The 15,621-nt window shown below is 55.0% G+C and overlaps 1 protein-coding gene and 2 non-coding genes across 3 annotated transcripts; all 3 read right to left on the bottom strand.

Moving 5' to 3' along the window:
- Nucleotides 1-6,809: 6,809 nt before the first annotated feature.
- Nucleotides 6,810-6,891, bottom strand: BJ171DRAFT_t448. Its single transcript has one exon. It is a non-coding gene; the product is annotated as a tRNA-Ser (tRNA).
- A 15-nt stretch (nt 6,892-6,906) lies between these two features.
- Nucleotides 6,907-6,978, bottom strand: BJ171DRAFT_t447. Its single transcript has one exon. It is a non-coding gene; the product is annotated as a tRNA-Val (tRNA).
- Nucleotides 6,979-8,701: 1,723 nt separating this feature from the next.
- On the bottom strand, nt 8,702-10,258 carry BJ171DRAFT_435867 (uncharacterized protein; the record flags this gene model as incomplete). Its single annotated transcript, XM_053107949.1, has 2 exons — nt 8,702-9,213; nt 9,571-10,258. The coding sequence occupies 2 exons, from the start codon at nt 10,256-10,258 to the stop codon at nt 8,702-8,704; spliced, it is 1,200 nt and encodes a 399-aa protein (XP_052961460.1).
- Between the last annotated feature and the right edge of the window lie 5,363 nt (nt 10,259-15,621).

The following is a 15,621-nucleotide window of genomic DNA, read 5'->3' as shown; positions in this document are numbered from 1 at the left end:
GATGGGATTGAAGTCGGGTGAAGCAGGTGGGGTGAAGATCACTGACCATCCTCGGCGCTCGATGCAGTCCAGGACAGCCCGTGTCTTGTGCATGCTGACATTGTCCATCACAATCACAGAGTCGTCTGGGAAGCTCGCTCGCTCAAAGAACTCGACCATCGAGTGTGTCTTGAATGATGTGGGGATGTACATGCGATGCAGCACACCAGAGTGGTTGATGGCAAATGCAGCCGAGACGGACTTGTGCTTCATGTGATTGCGCTGGCGAAGCGGAGCACCCTTCGGTGAGTATCCGTAGAGAGGGAAAATGGATCTCCTGATCCCTGTCTCATCGACAAAGACGAATCGTCGTGGGTCGATGGAGCGGACCTGGTCCCTGAACTGTGCCACTCGCTCATCCAGTCGCTTGGACTTGTAGAGGTGTGTGGCTCCTCTTGTGTGAGAGACCTGCTCGGTGGATGGCAGTGTGGCAGAGTGAGAGTGATACTTTCCTCTGGAGGATGGACTCGAGCTTGCATCGCAACACAGGACCAGTCTGGAACGGGTCCTGTTCAATCAGGGTGCGAATGACTGGACATGCCTGCTCGAAGAAAGTGGATCTGCGAGCTGGGACCCGGGATGGGTCATCCAGCTTGCATCCTCGGTGCCATCGATGGATGGTGCTCTTGGATACACTGAATATGGAGGCGACCTTACGCAGGCTATGGATGAGGGCGTAGCATCGCAATGCGGCGGTGCGAAAGTCGGATGTGTGGCGAATGGTCATGGCCAGCGCGCGATAACATTGGGTAACAAAATATTCGATCAATGGTCAAAAACCCGGGTGTCCCGTTTTTATTGGATTGCCTGTAATGAACTGGGGCGGACACACATCCACCACCCACAATAAACACCCGTCTGGTGTACAAAGGGATTGATTGGCCATCCTATTGACACAGCCATGATGCTGCAGGTGCCCAATGAACTTTTGGGAGGGCTTTGATTGGTCGATTTGCTGCCGCTATCAGATGTCTGTGCTCGAAGTGACGTTGTCAGCAGTCGACTGGCTGATATTCGGCGGCCGGAGTGGGAGGATGCAAATGTTGAGAAGCGCAAGGATGTAGGAAGACGAAAGTCTCTCCTGGGAGTGGGTCGTCGTATCCTCAATGAAACGCCCAAGCTCGAAAGCAGCATCTCAGACTATCGAAATCTGCAACCTCGGAACGAAGACCGCGGGTCTTCACAATCGCCCTGCACACGGCGATCATGCTGCGTCGCCTATTCTCCAGTGGGTGTGGGTGCTCTTGGACACTCCGAAGATGGTCTTGGTCAGCAGACCATGTTACGAGACCACAGATCATTTGGTTGTCGATCCGAAAACTAGACATCCCAGTAACTGTAAGGCAGCTGGGGCATCCACTCCTAACAGCAATCGTGTTGAATTCCCGAGAAACATCCCTCGAGCAGACATCGCAGACTCGATTCAGAGCATGAAGCCACGACAGCATTATCAACAGCTACCAGCCAAATGAGCCACACATTGCCGGGGCCGGCAACGCCCTCGGGGCAACAAGCTTGATGATTTCTCGGATCTTGGCTAATGAGCCCGCTCGGCCCTACTTGACCAAGGGACGCACACCACTGCCGCTGCCGACAGTGAGGCGATCCGAGTACGACTGCATCTCCTGGAGGTAGGCGTTTGCCTCCTTGGAATCGAGATCCTGGGTCTTTGACTTTTTCGCCACCGAGTCGACGCTGACGACGACCTTTTTGCGCTTGCCCCGAGATTTCTAAAATGCCCAAAAGCCGCCGATGTCATGAGCCACGAGCAAAGGAGTCAGACCAGAGCTCGGATACGGCAGTCGAGCCTCGGGTCCGTTTGACTTCAGATCACTCGGATTCCACATCCTTTAAGCCTCCTCAGCTGCAGGGGCATCCAGCAGTTTACCGCGCCGGACGAATCAGGCCGCTTTTCACCCATGCAAGAGAATACGGAATAACTTACGAATGCAGAATCGAAACTCTTTTTCCTGGGTACACGACATCGTGCGGTGCAGGTGGTAGCGTAGTCGATCAGGATCGATGGAGGACATAGTATGGCAGCAGATCATGTGGGTTAGTCCTCGAAGGGCTCAAGTCTTCAAACACGGGGAGCCAACAGCAAACGACTCCGGCTCATTAGTAATCAGGTATCCCGCTGGAAGGGTGATCTTGGGATCTACGCAATCCAAAGGAAGGGCTCATAGCAGGGATCAGAGATACCGACGCTTGAAGCTCCTCCTTCTTCTTGGTTTCCTCGTCCTTTTCAACGAGCTGGCTTCGCTTGAACTGCCGCAGGAATGATCCGTCGTTGCTGAGTAATATATAATTGTGTTAATCGACACCAGCAACTTGGCCATCGGAGGCCGTGTGAGGCGGACTTGTCCCCGAAGCGGAAAGCGACAGGCCGACCATGAGAGCGCAACCATGGAAAGCGACGGACGGGGCCAGGCTAGAAAGCTCACCTGAACTTGTTTACCGGCCCAGCCAAAGGCGATAATGCAGTCGGCGCCGCCGCTGATGAAGACTCGCTGCGTTCAGCCATGAGAGGCAATGGACGATCACCACGAAGCCGGTTGGGCTGTAAGATGTTGGCGAGCGAACGACTGCCCTCGAGCCCACGAGGAGGGAGCGGCAAAAAAATGGGCGGGGCCGGGAATGGATGCCCTCGGCCTGTGGCCTCGTCGCGAAACCCGCCCTGCTTTCGAAGCCCTCGGTGTTGGGGACGGGCTTACGGCTCTCTCATGGCTCTCGGCTGCATGGAGCATCTCGCTGTTGAGAAACTATTGATTCTGAGTGTGGGTACACATTTGTTTGGCAGTTGCCCAAAGACAAGTCTCTGTGGCTTGAGGCTCTCCAGCAGTTTCAAGCAGTTTCACCACCACCACCACCACCACCATCGTCAGAGGGAAGGTGATCTGTATGGGTTAATCAAAAAATGTGTGCGATCAGCGAGCTCCAGTACCCCGTGCGTGCTCATGCCATAGTTTATGGAGTCGGTGCAAATCGATCAATAGATTGTCACATCGATGCAGCCAAAGGACAGGCACGCAATGTGCAAGTCGATCTCGCCCATGGAGATCCACCGCAGGATCGATTAAATACGATATCGCAGGCAGACAGAATGAGGGGAGGGGCAGTGCTCCCGAGCTGATAATGGGCAGCATTCCACGGGATCGAGTTGGAACGCCGCAGTGCAGCACTACGGAATCGAAGGATTGTGAGTGGCCCGTGAGCGATGTAAATGCATTTGACGGACGTGTGTGTGTATTCAAGATCCAGGATGCTGTTGCCGCTGGCTATCAACACAGGATGCCGCGGTGCATTTCGTGAAGATTGAAGCTTATGATCGCGGGGGAGGGGGACCCGGTCTAAAGCCAGGAGGAGGACCGGGAGGGAATCTGAACGGAGGGCAAAGCATCAGATTAGATCAGTCAGATCGAATCCACAAGAGTCCAAAGATAGACCGCAGAACGACGATGTCTCCAAACACAACGATCCGAAAAGCAGACAGATAACTTACCCCGGTCGTGGAGGCACACCGCCCATTGGGAATCCAGGAGGAGGCCCACCCATGGGCATACCCTATAAATGGAGCAAGTAGTGGAATGCAGGGTTGGTCACACTCTCGGAAGCCAGATCAGCATAGGGACCGACAAGACACAACGGGACTTACGGGCGGAGGACGGAAGCCTGGTGGAGGCCCACCACGACCAAAGGGCGGCATGGGAGGGGCACCGCCCATCATAGGAGGACCAGGGCGCGGCGCAAGACCTCCAGGGCCGGGAGGGCCAGGCATGGGGGGACGTCCGTATGCGACGGGAGGGGCCACAAAGTTTCCTCGGCCAGCAGGTTGCATCTGCTGGATACCAGGGCCGCCAACACCGCGAACAGGGCCGGCAAGTGCTGTCGACATGGAGGGGAAGGTGCGATGGTGTTTGAGATGACAAGCGCTGGAGGTGGTGATAACAACGAACATTGGCGCGACGGCTTCGTGAGCGTCGAACACAATCTGTCGACAAGAGACTTACCGGCGGGAATACCAGCCGGGGCAGCAGCGATGGCCACGCCTCGCCCAGCGGAACGGGCCAGACCAGGGCCGCTGCTGGCTGCTTTTGACTTGCTTTCGTCTGCCGAGGGGAGACGGGCTTCGATACTTATGCTGACGATCGTTTCTCCACGCAGGACAACCAGTCCTAGAGTTCTTCTTTCTTCACGATCGGGCTGACCAGCCGGGACGGGTCCCTTTGGCTTGATCTTTCGAAACTCCTCGCAGTCCGAAAGCACCAGATTCATATGCTTGTCGAAGGCGAGCATTTGTCCGATCAAAGTCCTTCCATCCAAAATTGTGATTCTTAGCCGACAGTTGAGAAACTGCAGCATCTTTGATGTCTTTGAAATCGACTGGATGATCGATGCAAGCGGAACGGAGTGAGTTGAGACATGCGGGCAGGGACGCCAGTGGGGATGGATAACCGGAGTGCAGCGACCGCGCGGGGCGATATGACAGATGCTGGCGGATGACGCCAAGGCCGACCAATATAGGATCGGAGAATGGTTGAAGAGATCAACGACGGCACGCACCATGGCTGAGGCTGCTGGTCCACGGCACCACGGTGAACAGGAAGGTCGACGAGCGGCGGGCGTCGGGAGCAAACAGAGCCCGATCAGCGAAACTGCCGAGATCTCGTTGCGCCGCGGCACGGCCGTCCCAGCAAGAAAAGCGGCGAGGCAGGAGCTGGCTGGAGTGGGCTCGAGGGCGGCTGGAGCCAGCAACGTGACCACAGAACACGCAGCCACGAAGAAAAAAAGACGAAGGGCGACAGCAGCACGATCGGCCCAGATCAAGCACCGCGAGCCGCCTCGACAGACGAACACGCAAGCAGACGCACTCGACTCATTTGCATCGGAAGAGGTAGGCGACGGCAGCAGCTTTGAATCAGTGTGACGCACAGAGTGAGACGAGCTCAGGGTGAGATGCAGGACTGGAGCCTGGCCACAGGACGACACCAAGGCTGCCAGGACCGTTGCTCGTCATGCCCTGGAGAGGGAAATACGGCCACATGGGCATACATAACGGGAACAGCCAGGAAGCGGATATTTGGGGGACAAACTCGCGGCCGAAACCCAGCGAAGGGGGGGGTGGAGAGCAACTTTTGAAACGAGGAGCATCTGTGCGAGATCACTGCCGAGATCCGGAGCCCAAATGAAAGAGGGCCATGAGAAACGAATAAGCTGCGGATGGATGCTGAAAGCGATCAAACAGCGATAGGACAAGTTCAAATGAGTGCCGAGCAATGATGCCAGCACCGGTATCGCAAGCGAAACTCGGTTCACTGCGCTGATCTCGGCGGTTTCCTTGGATTCGGAGCGAGCCGGCATTTCCGCGGACGGAAAATACCGACAGAAAACATAGCATCGCAGAACGGCACTAACGATCGAAACCTCCGACTCGGACCAACAGATCAGATCCACTACCATCAAACTCAGCAGCCGGACGCCGAACTTTCAAACCCAGAATGAGCGCCAACGTTGCCAATCTCTGTTCCCAGATTCAAAACAGCTTTCGTTGGCGATTTCGACGGATTGCCGTCCCTTACACCAATGTGAACCGATCGATTGCCCATATTCTGTACGATGAAGGGTTTATCTCATCCTACATGAGCGGTGACGACAAAGGGCCTTACCACACCGGTTCAGTAGTACCGGTGACACCAGACAACATCGCTCGTCGAAAAATCTGGATGGACCTCAAGTATCACGAGGGAGAGCCCGTCCTAAAGAAGATGTCAACGATTTCAAAGCCATCGCGCAAAGTATTTGCTTCGGTCCCTGAGCTCAAGGCGATCGCCTCTGCTCGACGAGCGTCGCCTCTGCTCCGTCCACAAGGAGTCGGCCACATTACGATACTGAAAACGAAGTATGGAATTCTGGAATTGAAAGACGCTCTGAGCAAGGAAGTCGGTGGTGAGGTTCTGTGTATGGCGGCTTGATGAAAAGCTGGTTGAGAAGCCGACCAAGGCAGGGGCGAATAATGCCAAATACATGGATCCTGAAAAACATACAACACAAATATGGAATCGCTGCCTCATGCCTGGAAGGTTCACAGCGGAAGCGTAGCGGCAAAGAGAGCCACTCTTGGAGACGAGGATGCAGCCAGCCGCATGACGCAACCAATTGCAGGGCGACTGGTAGGGTGACCGACGACGAACGGGCCGGTCCCAGATGTTGTTGGCCCGGATGTTGTTGGCCCAGATGTTGTTGGCCCAGATGTTGTTGGCCCAGAGCCAAATCGGCGTTGATGCTAAATCGCTTGGCTGTGATCCTCGGACGCGACGACCGACTTTGATCAACCCGGCCCCTATCGGACCACTCACCGGCCACAGGGCCACCAAGACCAAGCTTGTGGCAAACGATCGGACTCCGCACCGAAATATATAGACGGCGGAAACCAACACGGCATCGATCTCGGCACAGCGCCCAAAAACGAAGTGCGGGAATGTTAGGGTAGAGGTGTATCTAATAATCGGAGGGTGTATGTAGGCCAGGGCACTTTCAAATACGGGGAGCCGGAAGGCAGAAGCAAGAGCAGCTACATACACCAAGAATCGACAGCAAGTCCTTGAGAACAAAGCAACCGCCGGCAATCCACGATACCAAAACACGTACTCGCAGGCGAGATCAAAGTAGCAAGCGAACAAGCGAGCATCTCAAAAATCAAAATGCCTTTGGCAAGCAAGATCGAAACCGGCAGGCCAGCGGAAAGAAAAGGCAAAATGTGATCGTCGTTGCGACAACTGCAGGGTTCGAACCTGCGCGGGCAAAGCCCATTGGATTTCAAGTCCAACGCCGTAACCACTTGGCTAAGCTGTCGTTAAAGATTATCTTTGCTCCCACCCAGGATCGAACTGGGGACCTTATCCGTGTGAAGGACACGTCATACCACTAGACCATAAGAGCTTGTCCGGAAATCGCAATTTCCATATATGACCCCTGGATAATCGCCACAGAATATTGCCTCTTGCTCCCAAATTCGTGTGGGTCGTTGCGTCTGGCGACCCCTACCTCCACCCGCCGCCTGTTGGCTCAGCCGTTCGGCCAGCCAACTATGGCGTAATGAGCATGTCTCCTGCTGTCTATTTTGTCCTGTCCTGTAACCTATCGATAGGTCAGTTGCTTTGCCACGAGGTGTTACATCAGTCTATCCTCCTCGCACTTGATTTTATCAAACGCCACGATATGCGCCACGATCGCGAATCCGATGCTATTGAATCTGCCGTGTGAATCGGCCGACTTCTTGCTGACAGTCTATCCATTCTTGATAGGTATAGCGCCAGTTAAGGCCAGATGCTAACACTTGGGGGCATATTCACTTGATCGGATTGTACAAACCGTATTCTTTTTCACTCATTTTACCACAGGTCTGCTCAGCCTTGTTGCAAATATGCACGCCATCCCGAGATCGTCCGGAAATGCTCTCGCCCTTCCAACACAAATTCGACCGCCCAAACCAGGTTCAAAGGAAGACCTAGTCCACCACCGACATATACGTGCGTCCGAGAGAGATAAATCGACGACAGAGCCACAAAAGTCAACTGGGAGACCTTCGCCTTCTGACGCACTACTATCTGACCCGATGGCTCTCCGACTCGGATCCAGATTGTATTCAATGTTTGATACTTGGAAATGGAAAAGAGAAAGCCTGCGGAATTCTCCGACACAAAGTCGGAAGAGAAAGACACCAAAGCAGGCGAGTCAACAAGTACATCACAACATCTTACCCGTCGTGAGTACAATCGGTAGAGGCATCAAAGCACCAATCGGTAGAGGCATCAAAGCACCAATCGGCCGAGTCAATAGCCAGTAAGCGATAGCTGATATAACGTCATTAGCCACCAACACGGCCACTGAGATCATCATTGTCAAAGTTCAGGAATAGCTCCGTGTCGCCCGACAAGATCTCTGTCGAGCCGTCTGCCATTGTGACTGCATGGGCAGCACGATGCTTTTGGATATGATCGGCTGCATGAACCACGCTGGGATGCTCAAGCACCGGATCGGCTGGTGCGCTATTTTGGTATCTTGCCAGCGGGCTTTGACGACAAAAGGAGGGCATTGAACCCAATCAGGCAACTTGAACCTCAAGCCAAGCAAGACATCTGCAGTCCGGGGAGTAAAGTCCCAATGATCGGATCCAGAACCACAAAGAGGGTCGTCACGACGACCCTTCCGAGGGAAACCTCTGGCTCTGACAAAATTACGCTCGAGCTGCAGCCTAGTTACTTAGTTATCAGTATATGGGTATGTTTTGAGATACCGCTATTATGCGATTCGGATATATTGTTCGCCCGCAACAACGATATTCAGTCAGTGTTATATCATCGGAACAGCCTTGTTACGAGGGCTCTGGCGGAGGGGATGATCTAAGGCCTGTAGTCACCGTGAAAACACATATATTGGCGACCATAACAAGATAACGAAGGACAGGGGAGACCAGGGGCTTGGAGGGTCGAAGGCTATATATGAGAGGCAAGCAGGGAGAACACATGACCCAGGTTCCAGGCAGGTGTCGTTTAGGGTTGTAACAAGCCTTGCATCTTCACAGCACTTAGGTTGACTAGACCAAGATGAAGCAACTTGAATGGTTGCTCTGTGCAGTTAAATTTGATTGGGGGTACAGTCATCACTGAATCCGACATACTCGTTTGTTTCGGGTGTTGGAATCTCGATGAACGACTTTGACTCTGTGCCAAGCGTGGTGGATACCTTGATCTTCGGCCTTATTGAACCAGAAGCGGGAGGTATGGAGATTTCTGGCCACACCCTCACCAGATCGGTAACAGTAGCCAAGAGAGTCTTGTCCATACCGATTGCACTGTTCGGCCGACTTGTGGAACCACTGGGCGGCCTTGATCAAGTCTTTGAAGATTGGGTCATCCCGGCGATAACAGGTACCCAGCATCCACTGTCCAAAGGAGTTGTTTTGGTCTGCAGCTTGTTGGCACCACTGGAATGCTTTTGTGAGGTTTGGCTCCACTCCTCGACCATAGAAATACATTGTTCTCAACTGCACCTGGCTGTCATTATGACCGTCGTTTGCGAGCTGCTCAAAGATGCCTGCGGCCGTCACTTGGTCCTCCGGAACTCCGACTCCGTGAACCAGACACACGGCAGTGAGGTGCCGACACAGCCAATCTTGCTCTGATCCCAGCTGGCACAGCTCGACGAATTTTCGAGATGCGAGGATGCTGGAGTCGGGACGTACGTTCGTACTTTCACCAGCGAGACACTCCTCTTCTCCCAAGGGAAACTCATCCGATCTGTTCTCCCGGATGATCTTGACTCCCTTCTGCTCGTCACGCACAGTACCCCGGCCGAGATAGTGCATCCACCCAACCATGTGCGTGGCGATGGGCTTGATGACCGGGTCGGTGGATTGAGGGCTGACCTCCTGCCAGCGGTTGAAGGCATCGGCGTCGCTCTGTTCGACACCATGGCCGATGAACGAGAGCCAGCCACGGAGGAACACGATATGGAGTCGACCGTCTTCACTGCCTTGATCTGCGGCCTTGGAATGCCACTCAATGGCTGTGTCAAAGTCTTGGTCGACACTCTCGCCGCCTTCATAGCAGCAGCCAAGGGCGATTTGAGCCTGAGGCATCCCACGATCTGCAAGTGTGCGGTACAGCTCGACGGCCTTGGTGTAGTCTTGGAAGACTCCGAGTCCGTTGCGGTAGGAGTGGGCCAGGTGGAATTGTGCCATTGGATGCTTTGCGTTGGCAGCCGTTTCCAGGTGCTGGGCGATTTCTTGTTGAGTTTCTCGCCGCTTGGACCGAGTCACTGGCTGCCGGTGAGCGAGATTGGCTTGCAGGATTCGTGCCAGCAGATATGACGCAGCAGGGTTTCCCTGGTCAGCCAAGGCAACGAGCCAGGATCGGTCGGCAGTCTCTTGGCCGCCATAGTGCAGCGAGATGGCAATCAAGTCGTTGGCAGAGATGAGATCCGGCAGCGGCCTGTCTGGAGAGTGCAGCCGGTTCTCCTTGCACCAGTGTCGAAGCCGATTCACTTTGGAGTCCAGGAGTGGCTGGGCCCGCTTGCAGACGAGGAGCAGGGTCTCGATGTCGGCGAGGCTGAGGGCGAGCTGGAAGCTGTCGTTGCAGCAGATTATGGTGAAGATGTCTGGGCACGGTCTGGGAGATGGCTGAGTTGGACCGATGGAGGGGTGGGCATTGGCGGACATGGTTGCGATGGGGACAGCGTGGGAGGGGCGACGGAACAGGCTGACGGAACAGGGCGACGGAACGGGGTGATGAAGCGAAGGAACGGGGGGAAGAGGCAAGCAAAGCGGCATTGGCTCATCAGCATGTTCTTGCAGACGACCGAGTGCTGGGCGTCGTCGATACGCCAGGCGAGGGGTTTGCTCCCTCTGCAACGGGAGCATTGAACTTGGTCTGCCTTGAGGGCGAAGACAAACCTGAATCTACGGTATGTAATGTCTTTGAAATCGACCGGGATGAAGTCCTGGTCGTTGAGAGTGTTGCTCTTGGCCTTCTTGAGGATCGAGAGGGCCCAGTGCTTCTCCGCCCGACGTGGTTGAGGAAAAGATGTGGGCCCTCTCGAGAATCGAGAAGGCCAAGAACAACACTCTCAGCGACCAGGACTTCATCCCGGTCGATTTCAAAGACATCACCTACCGCCGCTTTAGGTTTGTCTTCGCTCTGAAGGCAGACCAAGTTCAATGCTCCCGTTGCAGAGGGAGCAAACCCCCCGCCTGGCGTATCGACGACGCCCAGCACTCGGTCGTCTGCAAGAACATGCTGATGAGCCCGGACGCCGCCACCAAGGTGGAAGAATGCGGGAAGCATTTTTCCATCCTCGTATTCTGGGGCCTGATGACCCGCCATGACGAAGCCGGATGGAAGCTTTTCGAACAACGGGCCTCCCTCGCCGATGCCAGGGCTGTCGGGAAGCGCGTCTGCGCCACCGACATGCGCAAGAAGCAGAGTCCCCAACAGCAGCTTCAGCACATCCAGAGTGAGCTTCTCAAGAAAGCTCAGAAGATTAACGAAGAACTCGCCAAGCTGGACCTCAGCAAGCCCGAGGAAGCTGCTAGAATCAAGGCCCTGACCCAGAGCGCCACCGAGTGCATGCAGACGCTCGCCTCCGAGCTGGAGCATGCGTCCCGGGCCATCTCGGAACGCCCAGCTCCGACATCCTACGCAGCAGCCGCCCAGCGGGGTGCCAAGAAGCAGCCAGACAACAAGACAATCGACGCGCGCAAGCTGGCGGCGCTCGAAAAAGTCCACCAGGAGGCCGATGCCGGCAAGAAGAACGAGGCCATCGGCGCCATCCTCCGCGGCCGTGACCCCACCGACGGCAAGTGGCTGGTGCCCAAGACTGCCACGCCATTCAGGATGATCAGATCCTCGGTCCCTGTCGAGGAAGGACCCTTAAAGGATAGGATGGACAACGCCGCTTGGGTTTACGTCAAGGGTATCCCTCGGGGTAGCTACCGCACTATCAGACAAGCTTTCAAGGAGAAGGGATTCGCCACCAACCAGATCCTGAATATCAGCTTTGTGAACAACAGCGTCTGTGAGTTCGTTCTCAGGGACAAGAGCTTGAGGGATGAATTCCTGAAGCACATTACGGACATGAAATTCACTGAAGTCGCACACATGGACGTGTCGAAGATCACCGAGGCCGAGAAGGAGTCCAAGAAGCTCCAAATCAAGAGCTTCATTGAACGCGCTGCCAGGATATGTGCGGAATCCAATGACCTCCTCACGGCGACCTTGTACCAACGGAAGATGAACGACCCAGCCGTCGCCGAGCAGATCACTGCTAAGGCGAAGGAACTGGCTCGCAACAAACCAGGCCGCCAAGAAAAAGGCGGACGCGAAGGAACCACTCCTCCCCGCAAATGATGCAGCCCCAACCTACGCCCACTGTTAGGTTCGCGACCCTGAATGTCTGCGGACTTGAAACCTCTATACACGAGGTTATCGAAATGGTAAAAGCAAAAGACCTCGACTTTATAACGGTGCAGGAAACGTGGCTCAAACCACAGCAATCCATCGGACCTTACAAGAACCTCATAGTTTTCGAAACCCGAGAGCCATATGTCTCTGTCGACGGCCTCGCAAGAGGCACCGGAGGAATCGCCCTCATTCGGAACCCGAAAACCACCAACCTCGAAGACTTTAGCAACTTCCGCGTTGGACCTCATCACACGAGCATCTGGTTCAAGTTCCGAGGCATCGTCTTTGGCTCCTTCTACCTCAGACCTGCACTCTCGGCCGACGCCACTGAACTGCGAAAGTTCAGAGAAGCAGTCTCGGTGATCAAAAACAACACCACCAAGACGGACGCTCCCATCCCTTCGGTGATCATGGGCGACTTTAACACCCGCATGGGAAGAATGACCAGGGATACAGAAATATACAACGGCCGACTCAGACCACTCTTGAGCGCCATCAACGAAGGCCATTTGAAGTTTGTCGACTCATCCAATCCCTATGGCCAACACTGGACCCACGTCGCAAGGGGACGAAACACGCAAAACTCGGTCCTCGACTTGTTCTTTGCGTCCACGGCCCTTATCAACCAGATCAAGTCGGCATTGGTCCACTTCAACGATACGTGCAACTCCGACCACCGTGTGGTTGCAATGGAGCTCGAGTGGGATGTTGCGAAGCAGCCCAAACGGCCACCAATCCTCGTGTGGCGGACAAAAAAGCTCGAGGACCCGGAAGTGCTCGAGCAGTACACGGAGGCCATACAAGAACACCACCCGACAGTCGTCGAACAGATCACTCGGCTGGGAAACCGGCTGCCGCAAGAAGATGGACCAATGGCGTACGAAGCAGCCGTGGCCCTCGTCGAGTCAGGGTGGAATATCATCCAAAACCACATCACAACGGTTGCCAGCATCGTGATTGGCAAGCGCAAGAAAAACGGCCCGGTCCCACAAAACGGCTTCTGGACCCCGGAAATGGCGGATGCCAAGAGAAGACGGAACGCGGCATATCGACTGATCAACCAGCTGCCGCAAGGCTCAAGGCTGCAGCTGCGGGCCATGGCCGACTACAGGCACTGGAATAGCGTCCTGAAACAACGGATCCGGATACAAAAGCAAGACTTTTACAACTCCTGGGCGCAGTCCCTCTCGACCAAATCAGACACCGATCTGCTCAAAGAAATCAGCAAGAGGAACAAGATCAGGAGTGGCTATTTCAACCAGTCGATCCTCCCAAACGATCAGGAGAGCATGGAGCGATACCGAACGCACTTTGGTAATGTCTCCAGTCGCCACGGTGTCCAAGAGAAAAACAACACCCCGTTACCACGAGAGGTGTTGCTCAGCCGAACCAGTGCCCACGAAATCACCGCAAATGAAGTACGGTCTGCCATAAAGCACACGGGCAAGCGCAAGGCACCCGGCTCGGACGGGATCAGCGCCGTGCTCCTGCACCCGGTCACAGATCACGTCTCCGAATGGCTGTGTCAGCTTTTCAGCTGGTGCCTATGGACCGGCGTCGTTCCTCGAGAGTGGAATGTCGCCACCAACCACCCGATCTGGAAGAAGAAGGGCGAAGAAGCCGACATCAAGACCTACAGGCCAATATCGCTTCTGCAGGTCGTCCGAAAGGTCTTTGAACGAATCATTCACAGCCGACTGCAGCAGGAGATGGGCGCCATCGACATCTCCCAAGGAGGCTTCCGCAACAACAGAGGGACCCTGGACCAGGTCTTTGCACTCGACACCATTGTTAAAATGATGATGAACGACGGACACACTCCGTGGATTGCCTTTATGGACATCAAGGCCGCTTACGACTCGGTCGATCGTCAGCTGCTCTGGCCCAAGCTCGAGAACCGGAACGTTCCCGCGCACACGGTCCGCATCCTCCGTGCTCTCTTTGACGACGTGAGCACCACCGTCCTGGTGAGCGGCACCAGCTCCAAGCCATACTGGCTTGAGACGGGGCTGCTGCAAGGATCGGTCCTCTCTCCCACCCTTTACAGCCTCTTCATGGACGACCTCTCACAACGTCTCCGGGCGATCGCCTCGCCACGAATAGGAGATCTTATCATCAACAACGTCATGTACGCCGATGATATGGCGTTGATTGCAAAAGATCACGCAGACCTGCAGAGCCTCATCAGGATATCCGAAGCGCATGCGGCGGAGCATCATTACATGTTCGCGCCAGCCAAATGCGAAGTCACAACGGCAGAGGCCAACCCGGCACCTGTCATCCTCAACAACACACCGCTCGAGTTTGTCCGCTCCACCTTCAAATATCTTGGGGTGCAATTCGGCCCCGAAGGCATTGACGTGGAAGCCCATGCAAGCAAGCTCAAACACAAGGCCCAGCTTCAAACCAAGGAGCTCAGAAAGCACGGGATATTCAGCAAATCCATCTACCCCGGACTGATAGTCAAGATATACAAGACCTTTGTCCGACCGCGTCTGGAATACGGCCTTGCCATCATCAATCTGAGCGGACCCACGATGAACGATCTGCAACGATGCATGATGGAGACACTTCGATCCGCCCTCAACATCCGCCACAACATATCCGGGCCGGCGATACAGGCGGTCACGGGGATATACTCTATGTCAACTCGGAAACAAGTACTGACGATCAAGTGCTTCGGCCGCTGGTACGATCGCAGAGGCGACCCAGGCTTCCTCACGTCGCAGGTGCTCAGACACATTGCGGAGCTCCCAGCAAGGGATACAAACAAAAGGATCCTCTCCAAGCTGACCGGAAACGCCACCTGGAAAGAGCTGGAACAGCAGCACAGAACCTTCCCAGAGCATTCAAGACCGGCCCTATTCGAGAAGGGGACAGGAACAGGCGTTCCCATCAAGAAGGCAATGATTATGCGCTTCTACGAAAAGGAAAGAAACCCAAGCAAGGTGATGTCGATCGCAGGCACCTACAAATGGGATGGAGACCCTATCCTGACCGCACGGATGCCAGTGATATCAGTCGCTCAAGCCCGAAGAATGTTTCTCTGGCGGGTCGGAGGCTTCCCTCCCAAACCTGATGGAGCGTGCAGGAAGCCCGGACCCAATGGTCCCAAAGTTCCCGTGAACAGGAAACATGCGTCGGAATGTGTCCGAGCCAAGAACCGTCTCGAGCAGTATGTACACCCTGCGAGGATCCCCGAAGGCATCACGTACATCGACCTTGCAATCGACGCACTCCCCAAACTGGCTCGAGTGCCCGCAAGACCAGCCACCATCGACCAGGAAAAACTGAGCAAATGGCGAGCCAAACGCGAACGAATCCTCAACAACAGACCAGCGATCTGGCTGGATGTCGTGGCGGTGTTGGATGACATCGCAACTGAATGTCTGTCGTGGACGCCAATCCCTCGGATACGCCACGCACGACAGTAGGAGCCTGAGGAAGTAATGCCACAGGCATACATCAGCACAAGTCTGGACATGGAAGTCGGAGCTGCAGATTCCAAACTGTCACTGAATAGATGAGTTCGGCGAAACTTGACATCGCCGCAGTGACGATTGTAAAATGTCCTGGTTGGCAAAGCCCACACCCAGTGCCAGAGCCCGCCAGGGACGCTAAG

The sequence above is a fragment of the Polychytrium aggregatum genome (genome assembly GCF_025602895.1).
Source record: "Polychytrium aggregatum strain JEL109 chromosome Unknown BJ171scaffold_244, whole genome shotgun sequence".
Lineage (NCBI taxonomy): Eukaryota > Fungi > Chytridiomycota > Chytridiomycetes > Polychytriales > Polychytrium > Polychytrium aggregatum.
Note: the sequence above shows the minus strand (reverse complement) of the source record. Positions and strands in the feature narration are given on the sequence as shown.